Source organism: Linderina pennispora (assembly GCF_002104995.1).
Source record: "Linderina pennispora strain ATCC 12442 chromosome Unknown DL89scaffold_16, whole genome shotgun sequence".
Taxonomy (NCBI): Eukaryota; Fungi; Kickxellomycota; class Kickxellomycetes; order Kickxellales; family Kickxellaceae; genus Linderina; species Linderina pennispora.
The window spans coordinates 297,909-309,531 of NW_024468264.1; the positions used below are offsets into that span (position 1 = coordinate 297,909).

Consider the following 11,623-nt stretch of genomic DNA (forward strand, 5'->3'; position numbering starts at 1 on the left):
GTTGGTGTCTGGGGAGGCAAGGGAGTCCCGTCTGCTTTAAGCGCCAGCGCGAACCATCGAGGTGGACTTTGCGCGCTTCCAGATATCCTTGGACAGTGCGCGGCAGTGGCAGTGCTTGCGCCAGCATAGCGTGCAATACGTCGAATCGTTTGTGTTGTAGACGTCGTTGAGCTGCATCTCGTTGCGAGTGTAGTTCACCATCTCGTTGCGCATCTCGGCGCGGCTCTCCCTCGTCATCAGCTCCCAGGGATCCACCACGCGGCGGTCGTACTCCTCGGCCGAGTATGTATGCGAGACCTCGGGGGTGCTCGAGTTGAAGTGCACACGTTTGCGGGGCTTCGTCGGCGACAGCGGCGGCGACGGGTAGGCGCTGGCACCCTTACTCGAGCCCTCCACCACGCCGTCGTCGCTGGTGCGCCGCTTCTCGGACGAGTACGACTTGCTGTTCTGATTTGTGTTGTCGCTCGCGTACAAAGGCAGCGAGTAGAACTTCCGCAGGCGCCCGTCGTCCGAGGGGGCCGGCGAGTGCGAGCGCGCTGAGGACTTGTGCTTGCGGAACCCGTTGTACAGCCGCTTGATGCCCTTGAACGGATTCAGGTGTGTGCTGGACCCTGTGTCGCTCGACCGGCCGTCGTCCCGCGAGGCCTCGCGGGCCAGCGCCAGGCTGGTCTGACGCAATGCTCCCCGCTGCCCGTCCGGCAGACGGTACATGTTGAGGTTGAGTTGGTTGAATGTCTGGCCAAGAGGTCGTGAATACGCCATCATATTGAGGTAATAGTAACAGCGATATAGGGTTTGGCTCTTAAGCTCTACGTAAGAAAAAGTCTGGTGGCTGTGGCAGCAGTGGGTGGGTGGTAAAAAGATTTGTCAGTAAAGAGATTTGGAGACTTGTTGCAAGGCTGGTCTGCGACGGGGTCTTTTATAATCCTGCTCGCAGCTGCCAAGTTTTTTTGCGCTCCACAAAGAGTGCAAGCCGCCGAGCCAAATCTGTTTTCGCTTGCCCACACCCCATCGCCCGGGTAATCAGGGCGGGTGGATTTGCACCCCCCATGTGTGACCCGCCAAGGTCAACCCAGTGACACCAGCCTTTTTCCTGATCGCGAGTGAACTGCCCGCCTTTATTTCGCTGGCTAATATTTTGCATTGTCGCACCATGATTTGTCCAGAAATACCAGAGAATTTTTTCCGTTTAGTCAGCACTTTTTTTTTTTTTCCTGCTCGGGTACGTGCTCGCGCAACAAGATAGAAGCCCTCCCCTAGAATATGAAGTGTGTGTTGCAGCGCGACTCCTCGTGCACAGCCATCTCGTAGACCTTGAACTCGTTGAGCTCCTGCTTGATGAGCTGGACGAGCTCCGTGTCGAGCTTGATTGCAGGCACTCCGCGCCGGTCGTAGTCTTCGGAATCCCAGGTCTCGTACACAGCGACCAGCTCGTTGAACCGGAAGGCCTTGCGCGGCGACTGCGAGCTGCTGCTGTTGCTTGTGCTGGACAGGGACATGGACCGCTGGTGTGCGATCTTGCGCTGCAGCTGACGCAGACCGGCGAGCTTCTTGCCCTTGGCAAACGCGCTCCTGAGCTTCCGTGTGGTCGACGACAGCGAGTGTGACGACGACGAGTCATGGCGCCCATCGCTGGCATTGGCTGGACTGCCCGCCTGGCGGGATAGCGCGATTCCGCCGGATTCCTGGCGAGGAAACTTCCGGAACTGCATGCATCGCGTGTCTTGATGCAGCATGCAAGCCGGAGTGATGGCCAGATCCAGAACCTGCGTCTGAGCTCGGCTCACGCGCATGCGCACGTAGCCGCTGCTCGGCTGCGGACGCGGACTGTGGCCTGACGCTGCTTACAAAATCGCGATCGCCAGGCCGCTGGGTCCTGTAGGTTTGCAATTGGGGAGGACAGGCTACCCAACGCGTCGTGTCCACCGCCAGCACCGCCTAAAATAGACGCGCCCTCGTGCTGCGCGTCACTGCTGTGACCGGGGCAGGCTCGCGCGGGCGATCCCAAGCCCAACAAATCGCCTCCCCGGCTGCTGCAGTTGCTGAAGGATTGGGAAAGCTCCAGCGACACACTCGAGTCCTTGTGGACGGTCGTTGATCCGCCCGCTGCGGTTGAGCTTCCCACGGACCCGTGCTCCTCGCAGTCGTCTGCAAAGGTCGTCAGCGAGTCGCCATTGCTGCTGCCATCAGACTCCGGATGATCTTGTCGGGCAGAAGCATCTCTCGTCCCTGCATCAGCCGATGCAGCAAACGGTACACCGACCAGCAGGCGCCGGAAGGCAGTGTCTTCCGGCTGTGGCGATATGCTGGAGGTTGCGGTATTTTTAGCCCCAGTGGGTTCCACTGAGCCAAAATCCAGCTCACTGCCCCATTCTGCCACCACTCTAGCCTTCCCCGATCCGCCAGAATAGTTGGCCGCAACAGGTGAGCGGCCGCTAGTTTGTGCGACTCCATCACAGCCTGAGTCTATACGGGCAAGATCCCGGATAGTGCCGTGGAGACTGCGTTTTTGGAATCACAGCCCTGGCAGTGTGTCTGAAACTGTCGGTACTGCCATCTGCACCGGTTGCACGATCCATGTAGCTCATCAAATCCGCATCTGGCGTGATCCCCTGGTGAGGCGGACAGGCCACCAGTGACTCGAGAACGGCCTGTTGATACTTGGAGGAGCGTCCCGTGTCGCATGTAGCCAAGCACGGCATGCTGATGCCAAGGTCTGTGGCATCCAGAGCCAACAGCTGCGCCTGGCCTGCTTCTGCTGGGGAGCCACTTGCACTCGCCATTGAGGGCTGGCCTACTGGCGGGGATTCTGCCGCCGCCCCACCGCTGCCGCCACCTCATCTGATGAGGACATTGTAGAGCCGCTCTCTCGCAGCGACTGCTTGCTGGGCTTGATGACCAGCTGACCGTCATTGGCACGAACAATCGTGCTGAGCCGCGGGGCGTACCGCTCGCTACACACATAAGCTGGGCCGACCAGCAGCAGTGCCTCGGGCAGGGACGATGCCGGCCCGCTGTCGCTGATGCTGGTACCCACCGAACACACATCGCTGGCCATGGTGCTGGTCCGTGCCCGGCACCCCTGCTGCCCAACTTCCCTCACTCTCCCATCCTCCTCCTTGTCCTTGGTTTTGTCCTGCGACCAAAGCACCTCGTTGACTGCCGATAGAAGCGGAAGATCGGCGCTCGTATATTGCGTAACGCCGTCGCTGCCTTGCTCAAAACCACCCAGACTTGGAATACTGCTGACGCTGGCATACCGGCTATCCTCATCCAGCTCACGATACAGCGACACAGCGATGCTTTCACACGACGCAAAAGCGTCAGACATCGTTGTGACATCTGTACCAGCGCATGACGGATTGCGCACCACCAATGGCTCATCGGCGGTGGTGGCGGCAGCGGTGGCAGCGGTGGCAGTGGGCAGCAGCCGGAGTGGTGTCATCGTTCTGTACTGTGTGGTACATTGCGTAGATCAGTGACCGCTTGCGCCATGGGACCCGCGACTTGGCCTCCATCCGGGGCAAAAGCCGCGAATCCAAGCGCGTCGGGCTCACCACTACAAAGTCACTGTCACCATTGCTTGGCTGCTGCATGATTCCATCCAGTTGCAAAATCGTCCCCGTGCCGCTGCCCGCACCCAGTGGTGCTCCATTCGCCGCCAATGGCGTCGGCGATGTGTACCGAGCCGGTACCCGCCGAATCATCGAGTCCTTTCGTGTCTGGAACGTCCGTGTCGACGGTAGCAACTGCTCAGGCGGTATCATGGCCAGCGAGTGCTCCGCATCTGGGACTATCGTCTGTGATGCATCGCCCGCAATTGGCAGACTGGCTATGACCGGCATGCTCCGGCGGGCACGCTGTTTGTGTGCATCTTTAATCAGCTGTGCGTCGCCAACACCTATTGGCACTGCACTGCTGCTGTAAACCTCGGTGCCACTGCATGACTGCCTGTTTGACGGCACCACTGCCGGTCCTGCTGGCCTGCGCTTGCTGCCTGACCCGGTTGATTTGCGCGCCGACAGCCATTTCTTCAGCACACCACCACTCTGCAGCCCGCTTTTACGCCCACCACCCCGCACGTCATCACCCCCGCTTACAAATGACAGGAACACCATCCGCTGCTATTGGTCTTGACGCTCAAAAACGCACACCTGGAGACTATTCGTTCCTATAGCTAATAACGCAATTCTAGATTGCTGCAGCACATTCAGTCCTTTGTCACTCTGAGTAACATCAACCTCATCACCCCCATCTGCACTCCCTCCATGTCACAAGCTTGGATGTGTCAAGATCTAAGCCCGAGACTGACCCGAACCTACACCGCAGTCTTGTATGACTGAGATATGCAATCGGAGGACCCAATTTGTCAGGTTGCACGCTTGCTACGAGACGACTCACCAATAGAAATTGCAATACCTCAATGGGCTGTCGATGATATGAAAATAATTACAAATATGCACCAATATGAAAACGCTAGACATGCAGAATGCCAAGATGAAAGATGAAAAAACTGGATAAAGCTTTCTTGTGCAAATGAAAAGTGGATTGGAGAGGGAAATGCGCAAGGAGGGGTGAGGCCAGTGAAAAGAAAAAGCTGCTGCGAATGACTGCGCTGTTTACGTTTGTTTTCTTTAGCTCGAAGCCGTAGCAAGCATGAGCACCAAGCTAGACAGCTTCCCATGCTCGTGGCCAGCCAAGGAACTTCTCCCCTCCTCCTACCTCCCGCAAATGTATTTCCAAAGAATTACTTTGGTCCTAAATATATTATCGACCTTTCCTGAGCAACGAGGTGGGGTCAGCCATTCATTCTCATTCATTTCCCCTCCTCCGCCTTTTGGTCGGAAAATGTGGAGATGTTTGTGTAGGCGGCGAGAGGGGAGGGGCCAGGACGTAGGCGGCTGTGTTTATTTCAAAGACGACGATGTCATTGAACAAAAATACAGAACCCACACAATCAACGACAATGAATGCGCAATATGACATCGAATCAACAGCTGACAGGCAGTAACTGATTCTGCGAATTGCCGTGCAGTCAGCAATTGGTAACTGTGCAAAAGAGGGGAGCTCTGCACACACCAATTGGATTCCAGGATGCAGGCTGCCTTTCTATTGAAACCCGCCCTCTCAATCTCGACTTTCGCAGCCTTTGGAAATAGCCGCACAAAATCGGCTGCCATCTATCGCTGAATAGAGCAGAATGGAGGATGAGAAAAATAGATCTGTTTCCCCGTCATCCGAAAAATGCAGTAGTATGAAACGTTGGTTTGACTGTATTTTGCTGTGGAGCTACTGCATATACCGGGCAATCAACCCAGCAGCAATACAATAGTACTGCGCTCCACAGAACATGATGCGTGGTGGATTCTGCAGTTGACCAGCCATTTGAATTGGCAAGCTGAGAGAAAAAACGATGTTTCTACATCCAAGAAGCCGCTCTCCTCATGGCTCAAATACTGAAGCATGTGGAGAGTGAGCTGGATGTCTTTGCTCCAGAAGAGGCTTATAATTACCACCAAACAGTTGAGTGCTGGCTCCTGGATGGCGATAGCAACCCTATCCAGTTTGCATTTACGCTGGACTGTGTTCGCCTCCCCACAAATGTAGCTACAGTTAACAAACCAGTTTTTAGCACTAGATTCATTTATAGCATGGTATATGTTCCAGAGCAAGCTTCAGCGCCAAACGAGCCTATCGCTGGTGGCTGTGTCAATGAAAAACGCATTATTATAAACACCAGCCGCTATCTCCATCCATCATCCGAGTTCGCTATTACATTGTTTCGATTACCAACCTGCAACAGCTTTGTTTCAATGGCCTCTTTTTTCGATAGCACGGCATTTCTACTTACCACGCCTGATCTGTCAATCGGCGTTGTAGAGGGCGGCAAGCTGTACACTAACATCACAGAGATCCCTTCTCGCTCCAAGGCCCGTGTGCGGAACAAATCGTTGTCCCGCATCCGCCGCATCCATGAAGAGACCCCTGCCAATGAGCCGCTTGTGGTCTCGCTCAAGAAGAAGTTCAAGGTGGTATATACCAAAAAACGTCCTATTGTCACCTCAAGGTTTGCTGCCATGAGCCGTCGCATCTCAAGAACATTCGACGACTTCTTTGTCGGTAAAGAAAGGCGCTGACACAGGGCCTATTGGCTCAAACCATTGATAATAGTAGACCCCGGTTGTACCTAAAAAAAACCTTAATAAAATGCTCATTAATAGATAGTATACTACAGTCGATATCTGGACAGTTAAGATAGGTCGCGCAACAAGTAGCGCTTGCTAATGCCTGCTTTACTGGTGTGGCTGATATGAGATGGATTATTTCACATATCATTCGCCACGCATACGCCTGGTCAAGCATGGTACATACCAGTCCGTTATCCTTCGCACTGTCGTTTGCTTTGTTTCTATTTCATCTTCCATATTGTATCTGCAATGTTTCGAAAGGCGCTGGTAAGGATTAGAAGGAATTGCTCCACAGATATCTACAGGATACACTAACATCTGCACTGAGGTAGTCTATTGTATACTTTTTCATACTCACATTCTTCGGCCAGACACTGGGCCAAAAGCTGGATGTTGAGCCGGGGCGGACATACCAGGGCAATGAAACACAGCCTTACTTGGCTATTATGGACAAGTATATGAGGCAAGTATCGGTAGTGCCAGCAACATCGCTCTGGAACGGGACTCTAGCTAAAGCCTCTGCATGTAGTTTCGCTGAAGCATCTTACTATTTCCTGCGCCATGGAGATGGCTTCTCGTGTGGAGCGGCTTGCAACTTCTCTGCGATTCCACGACACAATGTTGAATACGACATGGCACAGTCCAAACCCGGTCTCAGACGGCTATCTGGCAGTTAACCCAAAGGAAAAGGAAATCTATGTGGTCTGGACTGGTACCCGTCGCATTCGGTCAGTCCTGGTCGACTTCGCATTTGTATTCGAGGACTTCCCCACGGACATTCCAGGGTCGGCTGTCCATGCTGGATTCCTCGAATCAACCAACGCAGTGTACCCGTATATCGTGAAGAATATCAACTCTCTTGCTGAAGACTATCCCGACTACACCATCGCGTTTATTGGGCATTCTCTAGGAGGAGGTAAAGTAGTAAAGCTGTGCAGGCGCATTCATCATTCGCATCGATGCTGTACAGCTAAATAGTAAACCTCTGTAGCAAGCGCAGCTCTCTCGGCGCTCCAGTACGCCAAAGACACCTTATTCAACAAGGACCGCATCCAGGTGTGGACATTTGGCGAGCCTCGTGTTGGAAACAAGCGGTTTGCAGAGTACTACACCGAGTTGCTGGGTAACCAGACGTACAGAGTCACATTCCAGGCCGACGTTGTGCCGCATGTGCCGCCATGGCAGTTCCTTGGGTACCAGCACCACCCGCTGGAAATCCACATCATCAATCCAGAGGGCGACTTTTACGTGTGCCAAAACACTGTTCGTGAGGATCTGGACGGTGCATACAGGTGGCCGACAGTTGATACCAGCTTCTCGGACCATATCAGCTACTTTGGCAAGCCGGATATTGTCAATTTCGACCCTCTGGTCCGCTGGTAAATGAGTGTTTACATTAAATCCGAAAACGGTATGGAAAAAGGTTGTAAATGTGTGCTCAGAACTCGATCAGCGGTGCCTCCTCTGGTGCACTGGCCGCAGCTACTGGCGGTGCCGACGCCTCGGGCAGCGCAGGGGCGGCGCTGGCTTTGGGCGCATGGGTTGATGTTGGCTGCAGCACCGGGAAGTCGGGAACATGCATCGCGGGCGGAACATAGTGCGGGTTAACTGGTGGCGACTGGGGCTGAGAGCTGCCATATGATGCAGGCATTGGTGGAGCCTGAGCATGGATCTCGGTAGATAGCATACGGCTGGGATGTCGGGGTAGGGTAGACTGGTGCCTGAGGTTGGCAGTTGGAGCTGCTGCTGGCTTGCTGAGGCGGGGGTAGTGCATAACCTTCGCTATAAGTGGGCTGAGGACCAAGCGGAGACTGGGCATGCTGGGGATTTTGTTGCGGTGGCAGCTGTTGCTGTTGCTGTGGCGGTGGCTGCGTGTACTGGACAGGTACAGGTCCTTGAGGGCTCTGGGGAAGGTAGTCTGGGTGCTGGGGCTGGGAAGGAGTCGGGTGCTGCTGCTGCTGAGGCAACGGCAAGTACGCGGGCTGGGCAGAAGGAGGCTGGTAGAATGACTGGTGTGATGCTGGCAGCGGCGACTGGGGGGGAATTGTCGGATACATCGATGTAGGAGCGGGCGTGTGTGGAGCAATGCCTAGAGGCGCTATGCCAGTAGAGAGGAACGAGCTCGAGCGCAGCCGCTTGTCCAGTAGCTGGTCGTAGATACGGATCGCAGTGAGGATACGGTCATGGAGCTTAATAAGCTCCCTTGTGTCTCTGGTCAACGTGGTCAACCGCATCAGTGATCTTGGGATGAAGTTGCTCAATGCTCTCGTGCAGGTACTGGATCTGAGGGTCATGGCGAATATCCTGGCCACTGTCGCGGATGCGAGTCAACAGGGACTCGAACAGCTGTACGTTCTCGCGCTCGTCGGATGTCAGCGGCTCTTCGTCATCGTTGTCCTCTTCCTGCACATGGGGCATGAAGTCCAAGCTGTGGTGGGTCTCAGCGTAGACAGGTGCTGGCTGCACTGGTGCGCTGAGATAGTCGGGTCCAGCAGTGCTGCTCTTGATATCCTGAAGAGAGGCTTCAATAGGCTGCACGCAGATCAGGATCATCCTCATCGTCCATGTCGTCGCCGTGCTCACTGGTCAGCGGATAAGGCTCGCTGCTCGACAGCGCCGGGTATGTGATCTGTGACGTGTAGGCGGGTGTTGAAGCAGTACCAGCAGCCGTGGTAGCAGCAGCAGTCGTGGTAGCAGCAGCAGCAGGCAGCAGCAGCCGTGGTTGTGGTGGGCCGCATGAAATCTGCATAATTGGGCCGCTGCTGAGCCTCCTTGAGCGAAAGCTCGATGGCAAGCTTGAGATCTTCGTCCTCATCGTTGACGTCAGGCGTCCCAGCCGGCGCAGAGCTCGCCGGGATGCTGGTCTTTCTGTCCATCTGGCTCCAGTCAGTCGTATCCTTGGCATCGTTGGACAAGGGCTGATCGTCGGCGGCAGGCACAATCTTCTTCAAGCGCAGATAGCAGCCATGGCACACGCGTACCGGCTCGTAGATGGCAAACTTGGGGATTGGCGTGCTGTTTGACGAGCAGTCCTGGCAGAAGCACTTGCCGCAGTGGCGGCAGTGGTGCTTGCGGTTGGTGAATGAAAAGGCAGTGCGGCACCGCTGGCACACCGAGCTGTCCTCCCACTCGGGCGCACTGGCTGTGTCTCCCATGGCCGTCGACGCAGCAGCATCGATTTTGGGCATTGTGTACCCCATCCGCTTCAACCGCTCGCACACTCCAGCGACATAGCCCATCTCGTTGTTGTCCTTTAGCACCACGGCCCACTCTTGGATCACGGTCAAAATAAGCTGCCGCAGCTCGTAGTCACGTCCGCTCTATACAAACAAGAAACTGATTAGCATTGTTTCGCAGGGATAGTACGGAGTGGAGAATGTGCCACGCTTACCTTGGAGTCCAGGAGCCCCACGATGGTGTCAATGAACTCTCGGCTAGATATCTCGAGCTGGACCAGGCTGCCTCCGTTCTTGACACATATGTCCGTCAGCTTGAGGTTCAGAATGAGCACATTGGGGTTCTGCACCTCGAAGCGCTTACGTAGAATACGAGCCACCTCCTTGGCGCTGTACTCTTTGGAGCGGACCTTGTCGGCAAAGTTTAGTGCGCTGGAAATTTCGAGCTCGTGGTTCGGTACGTCCTCGGAAGTCAACGTGTCTATGCAAATGGGGTTGTTAGAGAGGTGCAGTCTGCAAATCTACGTGCTACAGCCGGGTCGGATACGTACTGACTTCCTCCTCTATCGGGTTCCCGTAAAAGAATCGCGCAACCATTGGCGTGTACAGCTAGATATAAATTGAGAAAAAGACAAAGTAAGAAATAGAGGCTGGAGAGAAATGGAGGTGCCGTGTACAAAATACTAATGCCAAGAAAGCCGGCCCATCGCAGCATGACCACAGCGCAGCATCGCTGATTGCGTTGAATCACTCAACTCCACTTTTCCGTCACGTGCACTGGCCATCTTGGAGCGAGGATTCTGAGCCTTGGCAACAGTGGGCTATCGCATGGAGGTGGTTTGGACTGCAGTGTGGTCCGGCCATGTTCCAGTAGTCGCAGACTGGGTTACTTCTGGTAGACAGAGTTTATTTGTTTCAAGCTTAAGCATGTCCGATGTTGAGCAGCATCTGGTTGCCGTTCGAGTTTCCTTGGGGCAGGTATGTAACGTTGCGAGCGCCCGAAAGCGTCTCGGCGATCTCGCGCGAGGCCTCGATACGACGCAGCTTGACCAGGCCAGGGCCGGCCTTCTGCAGAGCCGTTGAGATGCGGTCGGCCGCCATGGCCTCACCCTCAGCGCGGATAATGGCTGCGTGCTTCTCCTGCTCGGCCTTCTCGACAACAAAGCGGGCACGCTCGGCCTCTTGCTGCGCAATCTGCTTCTTCTCGACAGCAACGGTAAACTCCTTGCCAAAAGTCATGTGGGTGATTGAGACATCCTCAAGCTCGATGTTGAACTCCTGCGCACGCGCCAGCAGCTCGTCGCGGATCCGGGCCGACACGATGTCACGCTGGGTAATAAGCTCACTGGCGTCAAACTGGGCCACCACGCTCTTCAGCACCTCGTTACCGATCGAGGGCAGCACGCGCTCGTCATAGTCGAGACCCAGGTTCTGGTACAGGCGCGGCAGGTTCTCCTTGTTCGGGCGCTGCAGCACACGCAGGCTCAGGCTGACCATCTGCATGTCCTTCGATCCGGTGGTGGTCGAAATCAAGCGCGGGCGGGTGCGCACATCAAAGATAATAGCGCGCTGGAGCCACGGAATGAGGAAATGCGTGCCCTCGCCAATCGTGACCTGCTTCACTCCCTGGAGACGGTCAAAAATAACTGCGCGGTGCCCGCCCTTGACTACGAGAGATAACACTGGTTAGAAAGAGTCGCGTCTTCTGGTGCTTTCTGCGGGGTTGAGCCTTACCATCGTAAATGCTGGACTGCACAACGCCAGCTCCCAGGCCGATCGCAATGGCCGCGTTGGTCAGTCTCTGAATCGCTTTCGCCGACATTTGAATTTGTAACGGGTAAAAATTTGGAACGGAGGATAGAGAGCACAGCAAGGCACGTTACGACATCACAATTGCCCTAAGCATCAGCCTAATCTGATCTCGCTGATCAGAACCAGATCAAAAATACCTGCACTCCAAACAGCTGCTGGGTTCTGTGGCCTGGCTGCCAGAGCCGTGGCCGGGATCTGCTGTCCTTTTTCAGCAGTGGGCTCTTGACAGCGCGTCTCTGTTTCTTCTCCACACACGCACGCACCTCAGCTGGGTACTACCGAGAAGCATCAGCCAGCACCAGGAGCAGCTTTCTACCCCCTCTGCTTATTTATTACGCTCTCTCCTCATTTCATACCAACCGACTACGCGTCTGCCAAGAGCTACACGACTCTGAGCAGCCCTTGCCGGAAAAACAGGAGCGCGTGCCTCTTCCTTGAGTGCAACAG

General features: G+C 55.1%; 6 protein-coding genes across 6 annotated transcripts; 2 read left to right on the forward strand and 4 right to left on the reverse strand.

Annotated features, from left to right (window-relative positions):
* Nucleotides 1-36: 36 nt before the first annotated feature.
* DL89DRAFT_260385 (uncharacterized protein) lies at nucleotides 37-711 on the reverse strand (the record flags this gene model as incomplete). The annotated part of the gene is made up of 1 exon (XM_040885777.1): nucleotides 37-711. The coding sequence occupies one exon, from the start codon at nucleotides 709-711 to the stop codon at nucleotides 37-39; it is 675 nt and encodes a 224-aa protein (XP_040740376.1).
* A 1,418-nt stretch (nucleotides 712-2,129) lies between these two features.
* On the reverse strand, nucleotides 2,130-3,214 carry DL89DRAFT_70510 (uncharacterized protein). Its single transcript, XM_040891992.1, has one exon. The coding sequence runs from the start codon at nucleotides 3,046-3,048 to the stop codon at nucleotides 2,467-2,469; it is 582 nt and encodes a 193-aa protein (XP_040740377.1). The 5' UTR covers nucleotides 3,049-3,214; the 3' UTR covers nucleotides 2,130-2,466.
* A 406-nt stretch (nucleotides 3,215-3,620) lies between these two features.
* On the forward strand, nucleotides 3,621-4,561 carry DL89DRAFT_270284 (uncharacterized protein). Its single transcript, XM_040888646.1, has 2 exons — nucleotides 3,621-4,191; nucleotides 4,402-4,561. The coding sequence occupies exon 1, from the start codon at nucleotides 3,944-3,946 to the stop codon at nucleotides 4,175-4,177; it is 234 nt and encodes a 77-aa protein (XP_040740378.1). The 5' UTR covers nucleotides 3,621-3,943; the 3' UTR covers nucleotides 4,178-4,191; nucleotides 4,402-4,561.
* A 1,878-nt stretch (nucleotides 4,562-6,439) lies between these two features.
* Nucleotides 6,440-7,571, forward strand: DL89DRAFT_249547 (alpha/beta-hydrolase; the record flags this gene model as incomplete). The annotated part of the gene is made up of 4 exons (XM_040885164.1): nucleotides 6,440-6,455; nucleotides 6,521-6,651; nucleotides 6,718-7,104; nucleotides 7,180-7,571. The coding sequence occupies exons 3-4, from the start codon at nucleotides 6,750-6,752 to the stop codon at nucleotides 7,569-7,571; spliced, it is 747 nt and encodes a 248-aa protein (XP_040740379.1). The 5' UTR covers nucleotides 6,440-6,455; nucleotides 6,521-6,651; nucleotides 6,718-6,749.
* Nucleotides 7,572-8,037: 466 nt separating this feature from the next.
* Nucleotides 8,038-9,961, reverse strand: DL89DRAFT_306860 (uncharacterized protein; the record flags this gene model as incomplete). The annotated part of the gene is made up of 4 exons (XM_040890906.1): nucleotides 8,038-8,742; nucleotides 8,772-9,508; nucleotides 9,580-9,845; nucleotides 9,916-9,961. 4 exons carry the CDS (start codon nucleotides 9,959-9,961, stop codon nucleotides 8,379-8,381), a joined length of 1,413 nt encoding a protein of 470 aa, XP_040740380.1. The 3' UTR covers nucleotides 8,038-8,378.
* Nucleotides 9,962-10,285: 324 nt separating this feature from the next.
* DL89DRAFT_249551 (prohibitin-like protein) lies at nucleotides 10,286-11,220 on the reverse strand (the record flags this gene model as incomplete). The annotated part of the gene is made up of 2 exons (XM_040885165.1): nucleotides 11,099-11,220; nucleotides 10,286-11,031 (listed from the first exon to the last, which is right to left on the reverse strand). The coding sequence occupies exons 1-2, from the start codon at nucleotides 11,184-11,186 to the stop codon at nucleotides 10,286-10,288; spliced, it is 834 nt and encodes a 277-aa protein (XP_040740381.1). The 5' UTR covers nucleotides 11,187-11,220.
* Between the last annotated feature and the right edge of the window lie 403 nt (nucleotides 11,221-11,623).

Coding starts and splice junctions, on each gene's coding strand:
- DL89DRAFT_70510 (XM_040891992.1), bottom strand. CDS start 3,048: ATGTGTGTTCGGTGGGTACCAGCATCAGCGACAGCGGGCCGGCATCGT.
- DL89DRAFT_270284 (XM_040888646.1), top strand. CDS start 3,944: ATGACTGCCTGTTTGACGGCACCACTGCCGGTCCTGCTGGCCTGCGCT.